General features: G+C 45.4%; 1 protein-coding gene across 1 annotated transcript in view; it reads left to right on the top strand.

Moving 5' to 3' along the window:
* The window catches only part of UPF2 (UPF2 regulator of nonsense mediated mRNA decay), a 105,141-nt gene extending 101,757 nt beyond the window's left edge, over nucleotides 1-3,384 (top strand). The window contains exons 20-21 of the mRNA XM_046678827.1: nucleotides 1,942-2,083; nucleotides 3,260-3,384. Of these exons, the coding sequence (XP_046534783.1) occupies nucleotides 1,942-2,083; nucleotides 3,260-3,384 (267 nt within the window). The remainder of the gene's footprint in view (nucleotides 1-1,941; nucleotides 2,084-3,259) is intronic.
* Nucleotides 3,385-26,285: the final 22,901 nt, after the last annotated feature.

The following is a 26,285-nucleotide window of genomic DNA, read 5'->3' on the forward strand; positions in this document are numbered from 1 at the left end:
AATTTATGTAAATTTTAAAAGTGCAAACTAATGAATAGTGACAGAAAGCAGGTTAGCCAGCGGTTGCCTTGGGATGGGGTGGAGGAAGAGATGGGTTACAAAAGGGACAAGAGGAACCTGGAGGTGATAGATATGCTCATTATCTCAATTGCAGTGAGGTTTTCTTAAGTTTGTGTATATGTCAAAACTTACCAAATTGGGGCCTGGCCCTGTGGCCGAGTGGTTAAGTTAGCATGCTCCAGGCAGCCCAGTGTTTCATCGGTTTGGATCCTGGGCGCGGACATGGCGCCGCTCATCCAGCCACGCTGAGGCAGCGTCCCACATGCCACAACTGGAAGGACCCACAACTAAGATTATACAACTGTGTACTGGGGGGCTTTAGGGAGAAAAAGGAAAAAATAAAATCTTAAAAAAAAAAAAACTTACCAAATTGTACATTTTAAGTTTGTGCAGTTTCATGGACAAAGAAAACAGTTCAGTGGTTACCACAGGAAGGCAGGTGAGGGGTTGACACAAAGGGTGAAGGGGAGCACTTATGTGGTGACAGACAAGAAATAACGTACAACTGAAATTTCACAATGATGTAAACTATTGTGAATTCAAATTAAGTTTGTGCAGTTTATTGTATGTCCGGTATACCTCACTAAGGTTTTTTTTAAAAGAAAGGTAGTTGTGAGCTCATAAAATAGAAAGTGGTCATTGGAGTCCGTACTAGACCACTAAGAATGGGTCGTGTCAAACTAAGTTCACCGAGGAGGCGAGAGGTCTGCTAGGCTGGCAGCTAAATGGACTACCTTAAGTATATTTTTATTTTGATATGTGAGATATTTAATTATCTGCTGTGATAAATGTGAAATGTGGTTGTTTTGGATTTGTAGATAGTTTCACACCCACACTTAATATTTTTCACCTGAGTGTGCCTGGCCTTCTGCATTTAGTGTTCTGGGTATTATACTTTAAGACGAACGTTGACTAAAATGCGTCATGAAAGAAAGTACCGAGAGAGGACATCTGAGATAATACAAAGAATCAAATTGTCAAATCAGACTCAGATGAATCAGAGATCTTACACAGTGTTAAGGTTTACTAATAATTTCAAGGATGCAAGTATTCGAAAGGCGTAGATGAAAGAGAGAGAGGTCTGGGTTCCTAAGCACAGCTCCCCAAGTCCTTCCTTTCTGCATCAGACGTGCCTTTGGTCCAAAGTGTTAGAGGAGGTCTCTCAAGTGAAGTGTGCAAATTATTCACAGCAGAGAGAATTTAGGTTATGAAACATCTCCATTTTATACTTAGTTATGTAGCTTAACAATTTCTGGGGAGCCGTGGCCCATAAATTCAAAGGTTTGTTTACCTTGCGCAATCCTAAACCGGGGACATCCTGCTAAAAACAAAAACATTCCATAGATAAGGACTCTTTTCCCTAACAGAGAAATAGATCCCCATAGGTCAGTTGCTTAACTCTGCCTCCTTTCCAACATCACAGCTGTCTTTAGAAATGTGAAGGGCTATTAATACTGAAGGTGAACTAGATTTGTTCTGTATAGGTCAGGAGGGCGGAACCATTTGAATGAAAACAGTGCAGATTACAGTTAGCAATATAAAAGCCTTTCTGACAATTAGCCATACATGACAGGGCCTACAGGTTGGAAAATGATCCCTTCTTGCTGAATGGGCACTTCTAAAAGGGTGCAGCAAAGAGGGGCCTTCTGTTTTTCATGGTGGTTGAACTTGATGGCCTTTTACTTCCTATCCAGCCCTAATGGGTTTGTTTCTAGTAGAGTCATACTAGTATCTGTTTATGTTCTTAGGTGATATTGTCTTTATTGACTTACAGCAAAAGAAAGACGTTCTTATTTTTTTAAACTCGCTTAATTCTACTATTTTATTTGAAGTCTTTATTTTCTCAAGCCCTCTGTGATTCCTTTGTATTCTTTTTCTCAGTTTAAGATCCTTAATGTACCCATGTCTTCCCAACTTGCTGCAAATCATTGGAACCAGCAACAGGCAGAACAGGAAGAGAGGATGAGAATGAAAAAGCTCACACTAGATATCAATGAACGGCAAGAACAAGAAGATTATCAAGGTATAAATCATGTTAAAGCAGAAGTGGAAAGTTTTTATGCCTTTTGGACATTTTAAATATAGAATATCAGAGTTGTTATTCTTTACCTTTTCATGTCATGTTTGCATGTATTCAGCCTGAGAGATTGATTTTTTTCTTATCCTATTCTGTCTTCATTTTTCTTTCACTTACTTGTAAAATAACAGTAATGTAATTTTCATATTTTGCTCCCTCCATAATTCCATACTGTTAGAGCTGTGTTTGCAACTGAGATCACAGTCAATTTTTTATTGCCCCATGTTGCCAGTCAACTGTGAGCAAATTAATTCAGTAAATATTTATCAACTCATTTTGTCTGTTTGGGAATCCTGGTCTCGGGGACCCCGTGCTCCTTCAGATTTGAGGGTGTACTCAAATTAGGATTCTTGTTTTGTGCAGACATACCCAGCACTCTTGGATTAACTGGAACCTTGTGTATAGAGTCCATGGGCATCTCATAAGCCAGCCTTTTGGCATTCCTGTGGCACCCAGATTCTAGAACTGTAACATGATTGTTTATATAGCACTGTACTGACAAACGACTTTTTGTGCAAGAGATTGTTGTGAAAATAAATATCTGGTTTTCGATCTTTAAATCCCACTTCTAGAATCTTCTTTCCCAGTTGATACTCAACATTCTTAATAATAATAATGGCTAACACTTAGTATCCAAGTGCTTACTATGGGCTGGACTGTGTTTTTTTGTGCTTTTTCAAAGCATTTAATCCTCACAACAATTCTATGAGACAAGTGTTATTATCATTCCCATTTTACATTTAGGGAAACTGAACCACAAGTCCCATAGCATATAAGTGGCAGAGCTGGGATTTGAACTAATATTGTCTGGCTCCCAACACTGTGCTCATAGTTGTGCTAGAGTGCTTCTTATTCTGTTTTACTGCCTCACAGGACGCTTACATAGTGGCCAAATTGACAATAAGGGGAACATGGATATTAAATGCTACTAAAGAGCACACCTCATCTCCTGATAGGCCCTTTCAGAACTTCTCAATCATTTTAGTTTGCATAATGCTTATTTTTCTTTAGTCAGCCATCTGACAGAACTAATAAACTTCATCTCCCTGGGATTTTATTTGCTTCATAGGGGAGTCCGTTTGCCAGAGTTAACCACATTTTCTGTTTTGCTCCTAATTACAGAAATGCTGCAGTCTCTTGCCCAGCGCCCCGCTCCAGCAAACACCAATCGGGAGCGGCGGCCTCGTTACCAACATCCAAAGGGAGCGCCTAATGCGGATCTAATCTTTAAGACTGGTGGGAGGTAGGAGTCTCTCATTGCTTCCTCAGCTCTTTGTTTTTCATGATGTCCGTATGAATGAATTAGATAGTTCTGGATTCTGCTTAGTGATAAAGGCCTATTTATTAGCAAAATAGAAAAGTCTTTGAGTTGTAGCTATTTGAGAGAAGAAAACCTGGGTGTTAAATAGTTACAGTTTAAAAGAAAATCTTGAATTCAGCCACAGAGATCTTTCACTCTCTGTGAGTGGACTTCTTTAGATTTTTTAATTTTCTCTTTGGTATTTATTTATAGAGAGGACTAGTTACAGACTGGTTGGAGAGAAATCACAGGCTTTATGTTAGGATTTCTTAGGTCAGTGTTAAGTAATCTTAATGTTTACAGAAACTCAAAAGCTATTTGCTAGACTTTCAAGCATGCAGGTTGAGTTTGTTTTGAGAGTTTTTGTTTGTTTATTTTTTTAATTATAAAATGTCCTGCTGGGATCCATGCCAGTTCTACTTAAACTTGAGGTGTTTAATGTAAAATAAAACTCTATAAAGAATTTCACATTGAAGATGTTCCCTGATAACATCTCATTCATCTTTTTTTAAGGAGTAAAATTATTTGAAGTTTTTCTGTAACCTGATCTAAAGACCCACACCGTCAATTCAATTTTCTGTCTTGTGGTTGGGTTATGATCAAAGGGACATTGTCTTTGCTGCTCTTACTGATCTCTCTCAGGGTGTTAGTGTTTAGACTGAGGATATACTGCCTCCCTCAGATGTCACCTTCTTGTTGGGGGCAGGCGAGCAGGTGTAGAAGAGAATGTGCTGGGGGTAGTCGCAGTAGTTCATTGTTGAAGAGAGTAGCACTGGGAAAAAATGCAGATATTGGAGCCTACCTCTTTTGCTCACTGAATATATTTATGTGATGCCAATAACATTTTTCTTTGAACTGTATGCTCAGACAACTCTAATGAAATTGCAATTTAATGAAAATTAGTTTGTCATGGTAGTTTAGGGATCTGTGTTTTATTTTTTAGAAATCCAAGTTAGAAGTGATTTACAAACCTATCTAATTAGGCATAATAAGATACTAGATTATTTTTAGTTGCGCAAACTTCATTAAAGTCCTATAATAAAAGCTTTTATTGCTGCTAAAATGTAGAAGCTGGCTAAGTTAACAGGCCATGAAAATTTTAGTTTCTTTTATATTTTCTTAGAGTAGCTTTAAATATATATCATAGTGTTCTTGATAATGTCTGTTCCCTCTTCTTATCTTGTTATTAGAAAACAAAACTATTAGATTATGTTTACCATGATGTTTTTCCATCAACTTCACCTGTCCATGCAGCCTGACATCTCTGAACAGTTATTTCTATTAATTCTCTAATCCCTTTTTGATTTGGATATTGCAAGTGTAGTGTCTTTTCCTAATTTTTAAATGTTTGAATGACTTTTCAGAATCAATAAGAAGGAACTTAGATATATAATTGGTATTTGCAGTAGTATTTTTCCTGTCAGCATACAGCACCTGCCATGGGTTCAGTCCTGCGCTGTGGAAAATTCAAAGGTAGAAGAAGACAGAGTCTTTACCCTCACGCTTGTAGTCCAGTGGGAAAGCCAAGGACAGGTACTTGGAAGAGCTGATTCTCCCCTAGTCATAGATTTATTTAAAAGAATCAATCGAGAGTCTATTAAGTACCCAGCATTTCTTAGGCATCGGGGAGCAAAAATAGGGGAAACGTGTAAACTTACAGCTGCTGTAAGAGATGCGTATATGAACACAGAGTATGCCTTTCTTAGTTTCTTACCAATTACTCAGTCATTTTTCAAAATTCTTCCTTAACGGTCTGTTTTCCTTCCCTCCCTCTGGCCCCTCTCTTAGTCAGACTTGGAAAAATTGGTTACGTTTGCTTTTTCTTACTCACCCCCCACTCACTGTGTCTGACTGTAGTCTGCTGCCTCCCTCTGCCGGTTCCCTGAAGCTGCCTTCACTGGAGCCCTGAGCTGCCGCCTCCTGCCTTCAGTCTCTAGTCCCCTAGGCTGTCCCGGGGCACTGAGTGTGTGAACCCTCCCTTTCCCCTTGGTGTGCTCTCCTCCCTTGTCTTCTGTGGTTCTGAGGCTTCTGGTTTTTCTCGTCCTTCCCTGACTCCTCCTGCTCCTGGCTCCTGTTTGGGCTTGCCTCTGCCTAGAGATGCTCGTGTCCCTCAGGTCAGTCCTAGGCCCTCCTCTCTTACTCTGTGTACGCTCCACAGGAGGTGTCCTGCCCTCCCGAGGCTCACTTACCAGCAGCATTTCTGGCCCACGCCACGCATTTTAGTTTCTGATGGTATATCCAGTTGTCTTCTAAACGGCCCACCTGGATGTCTCATAGGAAAGTAAACTCGGGCTGTCTCCCGCCCCCAAGCCTCTCTCCTCCTCTGTTCTCCTGTTCATTGAGTGGAAGCACCGCTCACCCAGTTGTCCAAACTAGAAAAGGAGGTTTTATTTTTGACTCTTCTCTCTCCTTCAACCTCCATGTCTGGTTAATTAACACATCCTCTGATTCTACTACTGAGTGGCTCTCACACCTGCCCATTTTATTCCACCCCCACTGCCGAGATCCTACATCAAACTACCATCACCTCCTGTTGGAATCCTGCCAGCAGCCTCCTGATCTCCTTCCCAGTCTCCAGTTTGAACCCCTTCCAGTTTATTGTCTCTGCCAGACCCACAGTGTTCTTTCTAAATGCACATCTGCTATCTGACTGTGAGAGCACTTCTGCTTAAAACCCTTCAGTGACTCCTCGTGGCTTGTAGGATGAAGTCCGAACGCCTCAGCTTGGTTAACATGGCCCTGCATGATGGGGACGTACTTTCCTTATTGGCTTTATCTCTTGCTCATCTTTCCCCTCCTCCCAACCAAGCTGGCCTTACAGTTCTTCTAATTATGTTCTATTTTGCCTCCCTCTGTTTGCAGTCCTCTCCTGCTTTCCCCGCCTAACTCCTGTTCCTCCTTCATGTCTCACTTCGATATTCTAAAGTCTGACATAGGTCAGTGTGTATATGCTGTCCTGGCTCCCTCTATTTCCACAGACCCCATCCTACTAATCGCCTGCCAGCTTGTCTCTGTCCCCTGTGAGAGCAAAGACTGAGGCAGAGATGGAGCTGTGTCTCATTTTTCCATCATATCTCCTCCATAGCTCTTGGTGCCTGGCACATAGTAGATGCCCAGTGAATATCTGTTGAATGGACAGGACTTTTAAAAATCTATGCTTAGTCATTTAGTAAACTTTCTTCCTATGTTCTGCTTCTAGCTCTTCTTCTCTCTTGTTTTCCTGATTTCATGAGAGTTCCATCTCTTGAGCTACTCTCCCTACCTGTTTTAAATCTCTTCTTAAAATCATAACTTGGGAAAAAAATCCTAACTTGTCTATCACTCTTGAAAATGGCCCTTTGTAGAGTATTATGGTATTTTCAAAGCCAGTGTTCTAAAAATGCAGGTACAGATGAACATGGTAGAGGAACAAGCAAACATATGTAAACGTGAGTTTTTGAGCCTTCCGAGTACCAGAGTTTCTTTGCCGTTTTTTAAGTATTAAGTGAAGAAATGTAGTCATTTGAAAGAACATAACTGGTAGGGTGGAGTCTCCCAGTGGTTTGGCTCCCCTTTATTTTCTTCTATTTTTAATGCTGGGCCAGTTTTGGCAGCAAGATGTGTATGTAGAGTGATGGTTCATCAAGTATCTTAGGGAGAACATGCTGAGCGGTGAGTTCCTACAAAGGAGGGAGAAGAAAATTCTGTGAGTGAAGTCTGAGAAATTGTTTCCCATTTGACTCTTAACTGGGCTAGTGCTTTTTAAAAAAATTAGATATTAATATTGTTGATGTTATATGGCAGATAAAGGGAAATTTATTTGGAAACTGGTTATTAAAGCAGTTTAAAATTTTTCTTCCCTGTGGATTTTGATAAGGCTCCCAGACATTAATTATAATGATTTTTGTATTTTCTAATCAGGATTGAAATAGGGCTGTAAGTTAAAATTTTAGCCCTTTTCACTGGGCAGAAATTCTCTAACAAACTATAGGCATTTGCTTATAATGAGTTAAAATAGCACTAGAGCTCTAAGTAAAACAGTTATCCAGGTATTCTCTAGTACAGGACAAGGTAGTTTTCCACTCTGCTAGTGTTGAAAAAACTGAAACTTCATGGCTGACAAGCATTAGCAGTAATGTGGTTTATGCTACAAGTTCATGTGGATTATATCAGTGCTTCTCAAACTTTAAAATACATATTTTAATCATCTTGACTCTTATAAACTGCTGCTTCTGGGTCATTTTCTAACAAGCTCCCAGATGATGGCAAAGCTGCTAGAGTGCAGAGCACATCTGAATAGCAAGGGGTTATACCATCAGACTTTTAGCCCATCTTAAGGAGTGTGTGCATTTTTTAATAGATATTCTCTTTATGTCCCTATTGTAAGATTAAATAAGTGATAGTTATTTAATAGTTCTCTCAGGGAATACTTGTTTTATTGACCTTTTTCCAATTCAGTTCAGTTTTGCATGAGTTATGGATATATCCAGCTGAAGATAGACTTTTCCACGTTTGCATTTTATTTTTTGAAAGCTTCGTGCTAGTGTAACTTGCCTTGTGAGAAACAAGCTGTATTAGTTTGCTAGAATTGCTGTTCCGAAGTGCCATGAACTGAGTGACTTCAACAACAGAACTGTGTCGCCTCACAGCCCTGGAGGCCAGACGTCCGAGGTCAGGTGTCGGCAGCGTTGGTTCCTTCCGAGCGCTGTGAGGGAGAATCTGTTCAGGCCTCCTTCCTGGCTCCTGGTGGCTTGCCAGCAATCTTTGGCCTCCCTGGGCTTCCACAGCACCATCCGCTCTCTGCCTTCGTCTGCACGTGGCATTCTCCCTTTGTGTGTGTGTCTGTGTCCAAATTTCCTCATGTTGTTAAGGACACAGTCCTACTGGATTAGGGTGCCATCCTACTCCAATAGGGCCTCATCTTAACTAATTATATCTGCAGTGACCCCATTTCCAAATGAGGTCACATTCTGAGGTATTGGGGCTTAGACTTCAACATATGAATTTTGAGGGTAAACAATTGAGCCATAACACAAAGTATGAATTCTCAGCATCTTAGAAAGTAGGAAATGTACTGGGATCACCCCTTCCAAAAATGGTCAGAATTGCTCTTTTTAGCGCCCGTCTTGCGTCTTCGTCAGAGGAGTTTGTGGGCTCTTTACAAAGCACTGATTATCAGGAGATGTCAGGCAGCAGTGGCTGGTGGTGATAGGGGGCCTTTTCTTGCTGGAGCTTTGTCCTTAGCAGTAGTGCTTTAACATTGCCCTGTTTGTGCCTCCAGGAGACGTTGATCCAGCAGCACGTGTCATTTCATTAGGTCCTGTATCTGATGTTGTGGATAGTGGAGTCCTCCAGCAATTGAATGAGAGCAGTGGACACATCTCAGCATGTCGGTCTAGAGAGTTGCGAATCTAAACCTGGGACAGGCTGGGGCCATGAGGCGGAAACAGCAGCCTCTGCCAACACCGGAACAAGCCGACGCTTCCAGATAAGGCGTAAACGGCCTTTTGTAATGGAAATCACGTGAGGGTTAATCTTCTCTTGAGAATGGCAGTCATGAAATGAGATGGTTAACTTGACTACTGAGCAGTTACACCAAGAAGAGCGTCAATGAGATGATTGAGCCGGAGAAGAAGCGGTTGTAATGGTAATGGTATGGGGAAATGAACTTGAGTTTTAAACTTGATGTGAGTTACAGTGTCTCTGAATTGAACATCCCATGTTGGAAGAAGATACATTTGGGGGCTCCAGGACTACAGTAGAAAAGTATAGAGCAAGCAGTAAAATCTCCTAGTAAAACTTACATGCAGGACAACAAAATGATGAAAGATATCCAGATACCAGATAATCCACCAGGAAGGCTTTTGTTTAGGAATTTGTTTCAAGAGGAACAAGGGATGAGGGAGAAAAATCGGTTTTATCCATCAGAGTCAGTAATATAAAATTGCCTATTGGGGTAAAAGAAAAACGTGAAGCTTATTAGTATAAAAGAGTGTGAGTTCAGATGGCTTAGGGAAGTCTGACACCAGCCTAAGATCAGGGAGAGTTGAGCCCATTGTAAGTATCATTGACAACAAGCGTGCCAGTCAGCATGTCACAGAAAATGGACGAAGGACAACAAGAAGTGGATCAGAAGATTTTGTTGACCTTCATGGGTTTACAGCCTCTGTCTCTAAACAAAGTATGGAAACAGTAGAGCTTTTATTTTGCTTTTGGTTTTGTTTTGTTTTGTTTTGTTTTCCCCCCACTAAATAGAAATGAGGGTTCTTAGTCTGTTTCTGGCAATCTGTTAATTTATTAGGATAGTTGTCTTTCGTTTGCTTTCCAATAGGCATAGTAATTTAGTTAAAGAGCACATCTGTATGCTGCAACTTGATTACATCTTTTTTTCTAGCTATTTTGCATTTTTTCTTTTACCATGTTTCAGTTTCTGCATGTAGAATTAAATGAGAAACAAAACTTGTAAAGTTGTAACATTTCACATGGAAATGCTGCCCGATCTTCACCAGCTTCAGAAATCTGACTTTGCCGATGCTGCAATAAAGTGTTGTAATTTAGATTTAATGTGCTTGCGTTTTATTTGGTTTGGGTTTTGGAAACCTATTCAATGGAAAATCACTATCTTCCAGGGTCATCTTCGACCTTTATAAAATAGTCTTGGAGACCATTTCTTTAGCATTTCACTGCTAGTGTTGCCCTCACTTTAGCATTCTGTATTTGCATTATTTTCCTGGGTGCCTGAGTTAGCTTACCTTTGGATCAGTACAGAAAAATAGCCTGTGGAGTCCAACAGAATAAACTTTTTTTTTTTTTTTGAGGAAGATTAGTCCTGAGCTAACATCTGCCACCAATCCTCCTCTTTTTGCTGAGGAAGACTGGCCCTGAGCTAACATCCGTGCCCATCTTCCTCTACTTTATATGTGGGTCGCCTACCACAGCATGGCTTTTGCCAAGTGGTGCCATGTCTGCACCTGGAGTCCGAACCAGTGAACCCCCGGCCACCGAGAAGCGGAACGTGCACACTTAACCACTGCGCCACCAGGCCGGCCCCGCTTGTTTATTTTTTTTATTTTATTATTTTTTTTTAAAGATTTTATTTTTTTCCTTTTTCTCCCCAAAGCCCCACCAGTACATAGTTGTATATTCTTCGTTGTGGGTCCTTCTAGTTGTAGATGAGCAGTGCCATGTCCGCGCCCAGGATTCGAACCAATGAAACACTGGGCCGCCTGCAGCAGAGCGCGTGAACTTAACCACTCGGCCACGGGGCCAGCCCCCCGCTTGTTTATACTTTAAAAAATATAAATAAGGGGGAAAAGCCTTCTGAATTTTGGAGAATACTGTGATTCTCATAACTTTGTCAATCTCTTGGACCTCTTTTACCCCTTTGTGATCTACCAAAGGTAAGCAGATGTTAACACATCAGTTGTTAGCTGTCAGACTTCTTCCTTTTATCCCTTTTGGGGACTAATAAGCTGTAAAGGCCTGTGAGCATCCTTAAGGGTCCCTCTCCAGATGAGTCCCTGCAGTTGCCTCTGAGAGACCCATGGGCCCTTGCATGCTCTTACTCTCCAAAAAGTCAAAAACCTGATGGCCAGACAGAAGAAAGGATCCAGATAGCACACAGTAGCCAGAAGAGCTGAACAAGGAGCAGGACTGGGAAAGCAAAAACCACACAAGCAAGACGCAGAAACACAAAAGAGGAATAAGTGTGGCGCAGACCCCTGAGAGGCCCCTGGGCTGGAAGTCCTGGACCGTGTGGAGTGTTAGTGTTGGAAGGAACACTCGGTTTGCAGATGGGGAGTCATCTTGAGGTGCAGTGACTTAACACCGTTCAGTGTGGTGAGGTCAGGCATTGGTGGTGTCAGGAGTTTTGTGATTTCCAGAAATAACTTCATTATAGGAAGGAGATAGGCCCAGAGTGGTGAGACCAACAGCAAAGAGAAATAGACCCCAGATTTCCTAATAACTCCAACCATATCATATAATATCTTCATAATACCTATAGTGGAAAACCTGAGGTAATTGTTAAAAAATGTATCTTATAAAAGAGATGAAATACATCTCAGGTTCCCTCCTAAAGTGGTTTTAAAGTTCTTTACATTCAGGGGTAAATTTCCTGCTGTTCAGAAGTCTAATTTTTTACTTAAGTTGCAAATGAAAGACGTCCAATTTAAATTTGCTTAAACTCACAGGAGACTATGGTAAGGATCCTAAAGTTTGAAACCAACACAAGAATATTGTTGGGCTTTAGAAATAACTAAATGGAATGGGAATTCTCATGTACTTTCTGCTCCGCAGCTTTATTCTTCCTTACTGTCTTTACTCAGGCTGCCATGCCAGAATACCACAGACTGGGCGCCTTAAGCAGCAGATGTTTATTTCTCTCAGTTTTAGAGGCTGGAAGCCCAAGATCAAGGTGCCAGCACTGTCAGTTTCTCATGAGCACCCCCCCCCCCCACACACACACACTTTCGCTTGCACCCTCCCACCTTCTCACTGTGTCATTATGTGGCCTTTCCTCTGTATCCCTGGTGTCTCTTCCTCTTATAAGGACGCCAGTCCTATTGGATTAGGGCCCCACCCTTATGGCCTCATTTAACCTTGGTTACCTCCTTAAAAGCCCCGTCTCCAAATAAAGTCGCACTGGCAGTTGTCGGCTTCAACCTGTGAATTTTGAGGGAAACAATTCGGTCCATAACACTCACTGTAAACTTGGTTGCCAACAGCTGCTGAGTTTTATGTCTTACAGCTACAGAGACGACTTGGCCTCTGCAACCAAGTCTGCATACCCACGGAACTGCTGGCCCTGCTTGGCATGGGCACCCGTCCTTGGACCGGTGATCTGTGGTCTAGGGCGCAGGTCCTGTGAAATCATGGCCGCTCTCACAGGAGCCTTAAGAATTACCTGGGGGAGGGGACTGCCTACGCTCAGTTTTCCAAAATAGAAGTTCTCTGATTTTAAGTGTGAGCTTTCCCACATAGCTATAATTTATTTCTAAAGTTTGGTTTTTAAAGAACTCCAAATATTTCATCTATATAACCTCTCTTTAAAACATTGCTTTTCCTTTGTGTGGCTGGCATGAAGGTGTAGCTGGCCCAGCTCTCAGTCTGGTACTCTTCCCTAGACTTGTTTTGAATGAAAACAAAATGGAGGTGGAATCAATTTAAAATTTCAAAAAGACTTAGCATGCTGTGAGTAAAATCACATTTTTGGCCTTCTTATTTAAATGTGATGTATTTAATTTTTACCTTTGGAAGTCCAAAGGACATTCCGCCATCTTCTGTTATCTCAATAGGTATGCTTCTTTCTGGAGGAGTAACTTTGGAAATGGTTGGATTATCACTCAAACGTTTGTCTCCTTGAAACCGGTTCAATCTTACAGTTATTGGGAAAAGTGTTTCAAGTTCTGTTGAGTGTGTAGATGGATGTGTACAAGTACTCGTGTTTTTACCTTTCTTTGGCTTCCTACATGAACTGTACAGTCAGTTTTACTTTGGGTTCATGGATTTAAACCTGTATATGAATACCTGGCAACCATGGAAAGAGAAAGATTTATTGGCAATATTCATTGGCCTCCTGTATACCAGGCACTAACCTAAGCACTGGGGATACAGAGGTGGAGAAAAATCCTTGCCCTCGTGGGGCTGACATTGTCGTAGGGGAATCAGACAGGAAATGTGAAAAATCCTATGAAATTAAGTGATGATAACGGTAGAGTGCTTAGTGCAGTGTGTGGCTCACAGGCAGGATTTGTTTGATGCGAGTTACTGTGACTATTACAGCCAGAAATCTCTTCCTCTTCACTACCTGGCTTGTGCTACTTGCCTTTCAGGATTTAGTTGAAGCTTCGCATCCTCTGGGAAACCTTGCCATCCTCCCCACCCCCGATTTGATGGAGATGCTTTTCTTGAGTTCATTGGATGTGCCTCTGCCTTCCTGCCCACGCTGGGGGAAGATGAGCTTAAAAGAAGGGTGGTTACTCTGCTGCTGTTTTGCGAAGAGACAAGCAGAGCCCCTTGTGTTGGAGGACAAGGCTAGGAACGGGGGTCCCCTGTGAAATGCTCAACAAATCCTTTTCCCCGGATGGTGGGAATTCTGAGGGTATCTCCTCAACTCCAGGAGGTGCACGTGGCCATGTTCTGAAGCACCTGCCCCTGCCATGTTCAGAACAAGACTTCTGCCCTGGGTCCAGACATGGCCTGACCTCAGGCTTGCTGATGGGTCTCACCTGTCTTGTCTGGCTTGACTGGTGAGGTCAGGAATTTGCAAAGTGGAAACAGGTCCTGGTAGTCTGCCATTTCCCCAGTTCACACCAACTCTGTATGGTGGCATGGCAACTTTGGGGTCAGTGCTGGCAGGAAATTTCTCGTCTGGACTGATGGGCAGAGAATGTCATTCTAGTTCCATGAACTGTTTGCTTTGGAATCTAAGAGGTGAACAGGTGGGCTTCGTGTGTTCCCCCAAGAGCTGTGTGCACCTGTATACACCTGCCATTAGGGAGTTCTCAGGTCTGGAACATTTTTTCAGTCAAGGCCCAGAGGCAAGAAATACCTACTATATTCAGAAGGGCAGTGAAAGCACCAGGCAGACCACTGGTCGGTCACTTACTCATTAGATGTATGTTGAGCACCAACTCTGACACATCCTACCTTTATGACCTGGGGTAATTATTAACCTCTACACTTCAGTTTTCTCATCTACAAGATGAGGATAACTTCTTAGGATTGTATGAAGATTCAGTGGGATAATAAGCATGAGGGTCTTAACAAGGGGCTGTGATACAGTAAGTGGTCAAAAACGGTTACCTGATAGTACGAGTACTCTTCCTGCCACAGCTCCTATGTGCCAGATACAGTGTTGGATACAAAGCTGAGCGAGCAGGCTCTGCCCTGGAAGAACTCATAAGCCTTCAGGGTGCAGAGTGAATATCAAGTTCAGACCTGGCTGGCTAAAATCACACGCATAACTTCCAACACACTACATGGCCCACAGAAGAATGTGCCTGAACAGCAGTGGGAATGCTACCCTTCCGGTGATTCTGGCCTGGACCAAGTCCTTTCTTCTTGCCAAATAGAGAAATAACGTGCCCATCTCCCTAGAGATCAGTGGCCATTTAAATTCAGGCATAAACCTTTTACGTTCTCATTAATTTTTCCCTCTATGTTTCTGTCTTCCCCAGAAACAGAGGGTTGGTGGTTGGCTTGAATGTTAAGGAGAAATACATGATTATCGTAGTTCAAACGACTCCAGAAGTATCATGGCAGCTTCTGAGCTCTCCACCATCCTGGGATGAGAATGGGCTATTGGGTCAAGTCACCCCAAGTGTTTTTCCAGATATATTATGGATGGGGGTCAGACCCACAAATTCCAAGAGGCCCTTTGGGAGAGATGGGGATCCTTGAAACCCCACAGGCTGGTGACTTCTCTTTGGGCAAACAGAGCAGGCCAGGAAGATATTCCAAGGTCATCTTGAGACTGAGGTGGGATTTTTGCCAGGCTTCCTGGAGGGGGCATTGGCAAAGAGTAAGACGTGAGGGGAGCAGAACAGGAAGCAGTTTTGAAATGAGAAAGCAGAATTGTTCCTCAGTTGAATCAGTTTGACCCCCCGCTTGTGTGTGTAGCACAAGGGCCTGTGGGGGTTGGTTTTCGAATCCATGAGCCCACATTTCCTATGACTTCCGTGTGCACAGGGGCCATCGACTAAACATTGAGGATACAAGGAATTGTACGGAATGGCCCAAATCCTTCAGTAATTATAATCTTGTTCAGAGCCACACATGGAGTGAGCACCCTCCCACATCAACACAGGGCCAACGACCGCACTGCCCCTTCCATGATTCCCGTGTGGTGGAGGGGGCTGGCTGTGGAGCCGGACAAGGCCCACTGAAATTCTGGTCCTGCTCCTTATTGGGTAAGTTTCTTAACCTTCGTTTAGCTTATTTGTGCAATGAGAATCAATTATGAATTTCCAGGGTGGTTGTGAAAACTGAATGTAAAGCATTCATTCCACACCTGCTATGAGCTCAACTGAAGTGACTGATACACAAGGCAATGGCCTGCTTCTATGGAGCTTATGTTCTAGGAGGAGAGACACGTAATAAAGGAAATTAGGAGAAATACCAAATAGATGACACTGAGTGACGGACACTGTGATGTGCCACCCAGACTGTCTTCGCTGAAGGCCTTGTTTGGGGAGCACTGTTGGCAGGCGGCCTTCAGCTGTCGGCTCCTCTGGCGTGGGCTTAGCTGCAGACGTGGCTGGAGCTAGCTTGAGGAGGCCCACACACGAAGCCTGACCAGTGCAGGAGTATGAAGGCCTGGCCATCTTGGCCCTAGTCAGGACAGCTCAGGCCATTCCAACTGCAGAGCTCCCCATGGGGGCTGTCCCTGGGCCTGCATCACAGCCCACTTGCCCGTCTGCCCATCCTTCCTGACCCCTTCCACAGTTATTGATCCCAGGAGTACTCCCTAAAAAACATCCTGTGCTCTAAAATCCTTCTCAGAGTCGCTTCCTGAGATGCAGACAGCAACCCCAGTGCTATGCTGGGGGCGGTGCTGTGATGGGTTGGCTCCTTGAAATTGGGCCTGTAGGGAAGGAGTCCTCCCTGCAGAGACAGGGCTCAGCCGAGACCAGAATCATAAGGATCAGCCTCTTGAAAACCAGGGAGCACATTCCAGACGAAGATCAGAGAGAAAGGATTAAGGACGGCCTATTTGGGGACCTGAGGGAAGAAGCAGTGAGAGGCGGGTGAAAGAAGTGGGTGAGCTTCGAGGGGCAGGGCCCGTCCCGGAGAGGAGAAGACTTGGTAAGCCAGAGGGAGAAATGAGGGTTGTCTTCCAGGTGCTGCACAATTGATGTGACGTGCTTTAAAGGACCACTCTGGCTGCTGAGTGGTGAGCAGGTTGTAGGGGCTAGAGTAGAGTTGGGGAGACCTATGAGAAGGATACACAGGAGCCTGGACAGGAGGTGATGGAGGTGACGTGGAGAGGAGGAGACGGATTCAAGATACATTTCCCGGTAGAGCTGAGAGGACTTGATGGATTGGATGGAGGACTGGGTGGGATGAAGGAACTGTTGGGCTCCTGGCCTGAGTGGTTGGGTGGATGCCGTACGGAGAAGGAGCGCAGGCATCCCCCTGTGGAGAGCTGCCAGAGGCTCCCACCTCCTCCGTTCCAGTAGTTTGCATAGCCTGGCTGCACGCCTAGTGTTTTCACAGTCTGCCAGCGAAAATGGCCACTGCCAGTTGGACCTGGTTTCTGGAGACTTCCTAGTCTGCAGGTGGGCAGGCAAAGGTCTTGGCCAGAGAGCTGAGGAGATTATATTGCCCTGGGAAAGGGAAAGGAGGCCCTGCCTGTCCTCTTGGGACCCTTGGGCCTGGGCCCGGGGCTTGAGGAGTGAAGGGAATGCTCCCCGCGGGGGCCCTCTGCAGACTAGTGAGAAAGGGGCTGACTGTAAGCCGATCTCTCTCTCTCTGTTCCGCCTGACCTGGATTTTCCTTTCCTTTTCATTTGACTTGTGTTTGTTTGCTTTGCATTGTTTCTGAGAGACTCAGGAGACATCACAGACGTGGCCCAGGCTGCGGGTGTCTGAGACCATTACACACCCGGACCAGGCCGGAGGCCCCCCAGCCACAGCCTGCTGTTGTCCCTCCCACAGGCCCCGACCTCAGCCCCCACCGGAGAAAGCCCTTGGAGCCCATCAGAAGAGAGGCGGGAGGTGGGAGAGAAGCTCTGTGGCTGGTGGAAGAGTGTTCAGGTCCCTAGTGCCAGCTCTGTGTGACTTTGCTGTCCCACTCCTTCCATAGTCAACCATTGTTTCCACATCAGCTCCCAGTGCTCTCAGCTGCTGCTGTCTCCAATCTGAAAACAAATATGGAGGTCAAATGCATAAAAGTTGGGTAACCCTCCTTGTGTTGCTGGGGCAGGAAATATAAAATAAGTACAAAAATCCCTAATTCCATTTTACTTCTAAAAAATTTTTATCTGGAAATAGAGACTGACTAGAGGTTGCAAAAATAGTAGAGTCCCATAAAGCCTTCATCCAGCTTCCCCCAGTGGTGACGTCTTATATGATGACAGTATAATATCAAAATCAGGAAACTGACATTGGTTGAATACTGGTAGCTAGACTATGACCTTATTCAGTTTCCACTGGTTTTTACATATGCATTCATGTGTATGTGTGTATGTGTGTTTCTACACAATGTGATTCCATGTATAGATTTCTGTAACTCCACTACAATCAACGTGTAGAGCTATTCCATCACCACAAAGGAACTCCTGTGTGCTATTCCTTGTCCCTGGTGCATTAGTCAGAGTTCTTCAGAGAAACAGAACCAATAGGATATATGGTCATGTGTCACTTAACGATGGGTGTGTTTTCAGAAATAGGTCATTAGGCAATTTTGTCATTGTGCAAACATCATAGAGTACACTTACACAAACCTGGATGGTATAGCCTACTGCACACCTAGGCTATCTGGTACTAATCTTTTGGGACCTCTATTGTATACCCAGTCCGTCGTTGACTGAAACCTTGTTATGTGGAGCATGATTATACATAATATAAGGAGATTTATTGTAAGAATTGACTCATGCAATTGTGGAGGCCAAGAAGTCCCACAACCTGCCATCTGCAAGCTGGAGAAGCAAGAAAGTCAGTGGCATAATTCAGTCCACATCTGAATGCCTGAGAACCAGGGGAGCTGATGATGTAAGTCCAAGTTCAAAGGCCCAAGAATCAGGGGGCAGTGGTGCAAGTCCCAGTCTGAGTCTGAAGGCCTGAGAACCAGGAGCGCCAATGTCTGAGAGCAGCAGCAGATGGATGTCCCGGCTCAAGCAAAGAGAGCGAATTCACCATTCCTCCACCCTTTTGTTCTATTCAGGCCCTCAGTGGATTGCATGGTGCCCACCCACATAAATGAGGGGCATCTTCTTTACTCAGTTACCGATTGAAACGCTGGTCTCTTCTGGAGACGCCCTCACAGACACACCCAAAAGTGATGTCTATAGCAGTCAGGGCATCCCTTAGCCCAGTCAAGCTGACACATGAAATTAATCATCACACTTGGAAACAACTAGTCTGGTTTCATCTCTATGGTTTTGTCATTCTGAGAATGTGATGGAAATGAATCATGCAGTAGGGATCTGTGATGCCCTTGAGATCCATCCAAGCCAGTGCATGTTGTTCCTTTTTATTGCCGAGTAGTATCCCATTCGATGGAGGTACCAGAGTTTCTGCAACCATTCACCCATGGAAGGACATTTGGGTGGTTTCCACCTTGGGGCTATTCTGAGTCAAGCTGCTATGAATATTTGTATATGGGTTTTTTTTTTATTGTGGTAAAATATACATACAATTTACCATTCTAACCATTTTTAAGTATACAGTTTACTATGTGTACAGGTTTTTGTGTGAATGTAAGTTTTGATTTCCCTGGGGCAAATGCCCAAGAGTGAAATTGCTGAATCATGCGGTAAGTGCGTGTTTAGTTTCATAAGAAACAAGCAGCAAACCATTTTCTGGACTGACTGTTCCATTGAACATCCCCACCGGATGTGTGGGAGATCCAGTTTCTCCACATTGTTGTCAGCATTTGGTCCTAGCACTATTTTTTATTTTAGCTACCCTAATCGGTGTGTAGTGGTATCTCCTTGTAGTTTTAATTTGCATTTCCCTAACGGCTAATGATGGTAAGTGTCTTCTCATGTGTTTGTTTGCCATTCATCTCTCCTGTGGTGAAATGTCTGTTCCTGCCTTCTGCCTTTCTAATTCGATTAGAAACAGGGTTACATTTGTGTTTTTATTGCATTTGAGCTTTGAGAATTCTTTAAATTCTTTTGTAGATTCTAGATACAAGTTGGATATGTGCTTTTCAAATACTTTCTCTGAATCTGTAGTTTGTCTTTCATCCTTTTAATATGGTCTTTTGTTCAGGAAAAGTTTTAAATTTTGATGAAGTCCAACCTGTCTTTTTTTCTATAAATTATCCTTTTGATATCATGTCTAAGTACTCTACTCTTTGCCTGGCTTAGCTGTCAACGATTCTCTGCTATCCTTCCTTCCTAAAAGTTTATCGTTTGATGTTTTACATTTAAGTCCATGATACATTTTCACTTAATTTTGGTGTAAGGTGTGAGGTTTAGTTTGAGGAGCTCCAGTGCCATTAGTTGAAGAGGCTGTCATTCCTCCTTTGGATTGCTTTTGCACCTTTGTCAAAAATCAGTTGAACATACTCGTGCGGGTCTATTTCTGGGTTCTCTATTGTTCCATCCATCTCTGTGTCTGTCCCTCCACCAATACCACACTGTCATGATTACTGTAGCTCTGTATCTACAGTATTGATATCAGATAGAATGATTCCTCCCACTTTATTCTTCTTTGTCAAGATTGTTTTAGCTAATCTAGTTCCTTTGCCTTTCTGTATAAATTTTAGGATAAGCTTGTTTTTGTCTATGAAATGTCTTGCTGGGAATTTGATAGAAATTGCATTATTATGTTTGATGCTCTTGTGAATGGAATTACTTCCTTAATTTCATTTTCAGATTGTTCATTGCTAATATCTGGAAATGCAGTTGGTTTTGTGCGTTGGTCTTGTATCCTGTAACATTGCTTGGCCCTTTAATTCTAGTAGTTGTGTTGTAGATTCCTTAGGATTTTCTTCATTCAGGATCCTATCACCTGCAAACACAATTTTCCTTCTTGCTCTCCAATCTGGGCATCTTTTATTTCCTTTTCTTCCTCGACTGTACTGGCTAGAATCTCCAGTATAATAATCAATAGAAGTGATGGGAGCAGACATCCTTACCTTGCCCCTGATCTTAGGAGAAACCATTCTGGTTTTTAACATCTAGTATAACACAGAGAAAACCATATACTGACCAAGTACCAGGGTCCTGAGAAAGCGGGCGTTGGGTAATGGCACCCAGAAAGGCTTCCCAAGGAGGTGAGTTGAGAGGAGGATGAGCTCACCGAGGTCAGGAAGTCTGTGAGTTTGTCCTGACGTTCCAGTGCTGGATCTGACAGCTGAAGAGGACAGTCTCAGGACGTTGATGCTCTGGCAGGCTTGCTGTGCTTTCCAGACAAGGTAGGTCTCCTCTCCCTCCCCATCATACCCATGAATGAGACAGCCTCCAAAGGATCCTGTGCCACCACAGGCTGCATCTCATTTCCCATCACTCCGGGATGCAGAGCAGGCTAGGGGGCAGGAAACTGATGTGCTCCCAAATGTTCCAGGGAAGAAAGCTAGAATCAAACACACGAAACTCTTGTCCCAGGGTGCGGGGGCAGCTGCCCGCACTGGGGAGCCTGTGCACCTTCTTCCTGTATTAAGAACCTGACGTTCATTTGTTCCTTCCTCCATTAATCCATTACCCATTCGCTTATGATGCATTTGTTCAGCAATGACTCAGTGCAAGGTACCTTTTGAGAAACAGCATAGGATGAAATAGACTAACAAGATCCTTATTCACCAGATATTTGTAATTCACAGCAGAGAGCTGAGTCTCAAATACTTATGCTTGGGAACAATGTGCACTCTGGGACAAGAGAGGCATAAACCAAGTGCTGTGTGTGGGGGGTGGTTTGTCTGTGTGTGTAGAGGGGCGTGGTTAGGGCAGGTAGGATTAGGGAGCTTATATTTAGTGGGACACGGACAAGCTGAGCTGTAAACAACATACGAGATTTTGACAGATGACTGGCAGGAGGTTTGGGGACACCTTAGAGCAGTGATTCTTGAACCCCCATGTGGACGTGACTTCCCTGAGATCTTATGAAATACGGGTTCTGACCTAGTGGGTCTTGGGTAGGGCTTGAGATTTCTGACCAGCTCCCAAGTGAAACTGATGCTGCAGATTGGAGGGTCACACTGAGTAGCAAGAGTTTAGAGAACATCTGATATGATTTGGCTGGAGAATAGTGGGAGAGAAGAGAGAAGAACTGGAAAAGTAGGTAGGGGCCAGATTCCAGGCTGAAGAGTTTGAACTATATTTGGCAGGCAATGCACAACCTCTGAAGGTATTTGGGTCATGAAGTGAGCCAAGCTAGACTTTAGGAAGATTAGCCTGGAAGTCATTCAATGGAGAGACAGAGCAGGGGCAACCAGAGGCAGAGTGATATTATCCATCCATCCATCCACCCATCCACCTACCCAACATACATCCACCCGCCCACCCACCCATCCATCATCCACTAAGATTTGTTAGATACATATTATGGTCCAGACCCTGGGGAAGGATGAAGAAGACCCAGTCTTTCCCCCCAGGGATCCCAGAGCCCAGTGGGAATGATGAAGCCATATTGTGTGTGCACATTCTACTGGAGCACAGAAGGGGGTGGGTAAGGGGCTTCCTGAGGGAGGGGACACTTGAGAGCTTTTAAAGAGTAATTTAGATAAAGTTATTTATTTAGATAAAGAAGAGTCCAGTTAGAGGGAGCCACTTGAGCAAAAGCAAGACAGTGCATGTGGGTAGCTGCCAGGAGTTTGGGGTTGAGAGAGTGTCATTCAGGCCAGAGGGGAGCTCAAGAGGTATAGTCAGGAGCCCTGGTCACAAACAGTAGACACCAGCTCTGATTACATCAATGTGCTGGTAGCTTCTAGAACTGACTGGAGGGTTGGAGAACCTAGCTTAGATGGGCACCCAAGGTCCTGCCCCATCCCCACCTTTCTGAGGATTGTCCCTAAATGGGTAGGGTGTGGTTGGCCAAAGGCGCAGTATCCACTCTTCGAGGCCGTAATGGTAACTGGAATTTGTGGAATGGTTACATGCCCAGGCACCTTGCTAAGCGCTTTACACATTCACCAAGGGGAACCCTCCCAGCAGCCCTAGGGAGGGGGTCCCTGCTTTGAGGATGAGGAAACAAGACTTCAAGGGGGTCGGTAGCTTGCCCGAGGTCACCCAGCTACTAGGTGCTGGGGCCTTGATGGAAGCTGGGAATCTGTGCTCCTGAGCCCAGATTCTTTTTTTTTTTTTTTAATTGTTTTATTGGGATCATATTGGCTTACAACATTGTGTAAATTTCAGGTGTACATCATTATATATCAGTTTCTGTATAGACTGCCTGGTGTTTGCCACCAACAGTCCAGTTTGTATCTGTCACTCTACATATGTGCCCCTTTACCCCTTTGCCCTCCCCCACCCCCTTCTCCTCTGGTAACCACTATTCTATTCTCCTTATCTATGTGTTTGTTTCTCTTCCACATATGAGTGAAATCATATGGTATTTGTCTTTCTCTGTCTGACTTATTTCTCCACAGTCCAGACTCTTAAACCACTGATGGGGGGAGTGGAATGGAAGGGGCCAGGCCAGGTGGTGACCGCCCAGGGGCTCTGGTGATGCAGTGAGGCAGAGGAGGAAGTGCTGGGGGTGGCACTGTCCAAGCAGAGGCTAGTGGAGCCAGGCAGGAGGAGAACCTGGTGGATGTGGAGAAGAGGAGGTTAAATGGCGTCCTGCAGAAGGCAAGGAGATGCCAGGATGGCTCCTCAGGCTCCGGGGATGTGAGAGGTGGCTCCAGAGAGGTCAGGGCTGTGGGAGACAGAGGGCCCGGCTTCAGAGTGCTGTGGCCCGCTGTGGACCAAGGAAGTGTTACTTAAGGTCATAACCAGGGGCCGGGCCTCCGTCAGCCAAATGCCGTGGTAGCTGCTCTGGGCCAAAAGATGCAACCACAAGATTTGGAAGGAGGTCACCAAATTGACCTGGTGGAAGTGCTAGGCAAAGAGATGACCTGGAGGTGGGGTGGGGGCACAGAAAAGGCTCCCAGGAAAGAGTCCCTTTGCTGAACCATGATGCACAATGAACCACCCCTACACACACACACACGCACGCACACACGCGCGCGCTTGCTCTCTCTCTCTCTCCCTTCTCTCCTTCACTCTCCCTCTCTCTCTGGGAGCCCATCCCTTCAGCTCTTCTGGCTCTGGGTCGGAGGCCCCTGCTTGTGAAGAGGTTGGGGTGGGGTGTGGGGCTGGAAGAGGACGGCTGATGAACCTTACCTGAAAGAACTCTAGGGAGGCAGAAACTCACTGCCAGAGACAGTAGGAGGAACAGAGCTCCTGCTAGGAAAATCTGCTGATTCTCCCACCGGGGGTTCAAGCTGTCTAAATGACTCTCGGAGGTGGGGGTGGTCAGCAGACATGACTCATACCCCGTTCTGACCACAGTCTGCAGCACAGAAGAGCAGATCCACTTAGAACCCAGGACGGCAGAGCAGGAGGGCCTGTCAGTCCACCTGGGCTGCTGTAACCCAGGCCCATGGACATTTATTTCTCACACGCCTGGAGTCCAGGACGAACATGTTGGCAGGGCTGGGCTCTTGTGAGGCCTCTCTCCTTGGCTTGTGGACGGCCACCCTCTCACTGGGTCCTCACATGGCGTTTCCTCTGTGTGTTAGTGGGGGAGAGAGCTCTGATGTCTCCTCCTCCTCTTAGGAGGACTCCAGCCCTGTTGGATTAGGGCCCCACTCTTACGACCTCATTTAACCTCAACTACCTCCTTAACGGCCCTGTCTCCAAATACAGTCACAGTGAAGGGTAGAGCTTCAACATATGGATTTTGAGGGACATACATCAGTCCCTAACAGGACCTAAGAGACTCTCTAGTCCAGCTTAACCTCAGAGAGGTTAAGTAATTTGCCCAAGGTCACACAGCTGGCTATTGGCACAGCCAGAATCAGAAGTCAGGCCTAGCATCTCCCAGACACGTGGAGGAAAGGACATTGTCTTCTAGCTGTTGTGGCTGTGTGTGCTGAGGCCTGCCATAGGTGTGCTCTTCAATAGCAATTGTCTGTTTATAGGAGGAGCAAGAGCAGAGGGAAACGGGCCCACCCCGAAACCTGAAGGATTTAGCTTGGACCTCAGAAAGACTTGCTGTTTGAAAAAGTTGTGAGTCACTGCCAAGTATGGCCAAGGGCAATTGTGGGATTTCTTCCTCTGAAAATGGCGGCCGGTTTGGCAAAGGGGCAGGGGTACAGACTTCCTAACTGCTTAAAGATCCTTCTAGACTTAGGTTTCTATGATGACGATGAGGAAACTCCTCAACTGAAACCACCTGAATCCAGAAGTCTTGCCAGGAGGAAATAGTCATGGAAAGAAATCTCCCCGCACATACCTTTGGCCCAGCGGCCCGACCTTGGGGGTGAGGGCAGAGACCGGGCATGTGCAGGACTGTTTACCTTGGTTAGGCAATGCAGATAAATCGCCCTGTTTGTGTTTGCACACGGGGGCCAACATGTGGGTGGGCAAGGTCAGGCCAGAGGAGGCAGGAGGAGCTGTGGGAAGCTGGTGCTGAGGTCAGTGTCTGCTGTTGGGCAGGGGGTGGGGAGGGAGGACAGCCAAGATGCCCCATCTGCACTGCCCGTGTCCCTTCTCCATCTACTCTGTGCCCTCCCAGGTCAACCCTTAGTTCTCTCTAACGTTACCTCTCTCTCTCCCTACAACATACCCGACAACAAAATTCTGTAGTGACCCAGGCCCAAAAGACTTTTTGTCTTTTGAGAAAATGATATTTTCATTGAAAAGTGAATTTGGGCAATTCCTTTCAGACCCACAAATGCCATTTTTAAGAAACTAGGAAATTCCAAGACCTGCCATGTGGGGCAATAAGAGCAGTTGCCATTCTGAGCATTGTCACTCCGATTTGCAGTGGGAGGATGTGGTCTCCCAACAGGCCGCATCAAGATGTAAGACTAAGTTGGCTGTTCTTAGTATGGCCTTGTTACAACCCGTGCTCAGAGTTTTCTGGCTCAGCGTAATAACGCCACCGCCCGCTTCAGAAGACGAGGAAGGAAAGGAAGAGTCAGGAGGGCCGTCTCTGCGCAGCCGCCTGCTGCCAGGTCCCTGCTCGCCCCCAAGCCTGCGAGGCCACAGCTAAAATGGATAGCAGCCTCTCTTTATGGAGAGATTCCAGAAGACTTTATAGAACACTAATCAGGTCACCTGGAACCTGTCTTTTGGGTTGGGAGAAAACCACGCTCAGTGGGACCCCACGCTTAACCCCATAGCACATCTGCGATGGACACGCCCCCCTCCGCCCACATGGGCTGGTGGAGGAACCATCGCCCACCCATGGGGAAGGGCCGGGGTTGCCAGGAGTTGGCTCCGCCGATTTTGCCCACGTCCACCCTTAGTGGGCTGGGGAAGATGAGTGGAGGACGGCGGGGAGGGCGCAGTGTCCAGTGACCGGAGGACCAGGGCAGGGACCCAGGTTTTGCTTCAGTCCTGATTTCCAACATTGGGCCCCACTGCCGCCAGAGGCAGCCCCGGGTGGAGACTTGGTTTGGGGAATATGGTCAGGGGCTGTGTAGCCCTTGATCCAGGCGTTTGGTTTAGTAAACAAATGAGTGTGTTTGAGACCAGACGGCCTCTGCCGAGGAAGGCCCTGCTGCCTGCTGAGGTGGCAGAATCTGCTTTCCTCCTTAGGGCTGGCCTTGCTAACCCAGGGCCAGGGGGGTTCTTGAGGCCCACGTGAGCCCTTGTGAGCGCGGTGTAATTCGCACCACCCTGGGTCCATCCTGTGCATGACTTAGATCTCGAGGCTGCAGGGGTGGAGAACGAAGCCTCTTGGATTGAGTTCTTGTATATCCTGGACCAACATCCTACCCAGCCAGGGACAGGATGTTTGGACGGTGCCCTTGACCCAGCCATCTGACCTCAGACTCTGGATGTGCCTCACCAGCCTCTTGTGACCCTGGGGCGACCTCACCCCACCCACAGGGTGCAGGGCGGTGGGTGTGGGGGCAGCTGGCGTCAAAGGATTAGTTTTGTGCCCAGTCTTGCTGGGTCACTGGTTGGCTCTGTGACCTTGAACTTTGGCCTCTCTAAGCTTCAGCCTCCTCATCCTTCAGCGGAAGTAGTAATGGCACCTCCCTTCA

Source organism: Equus quagga, chromosome 12 (genome assembly GCF_021613505.1).
Source record: "Equus quagga isolate Etosha38 chromosome 12, UCLA_HA_Equagga_1.0, whole genome shotgun sequence".
NCBI lineage: Eukaryota > Metazoa > Chordata > Mammalia > Perissodactyla > Equidae > Equus > Equus quagga.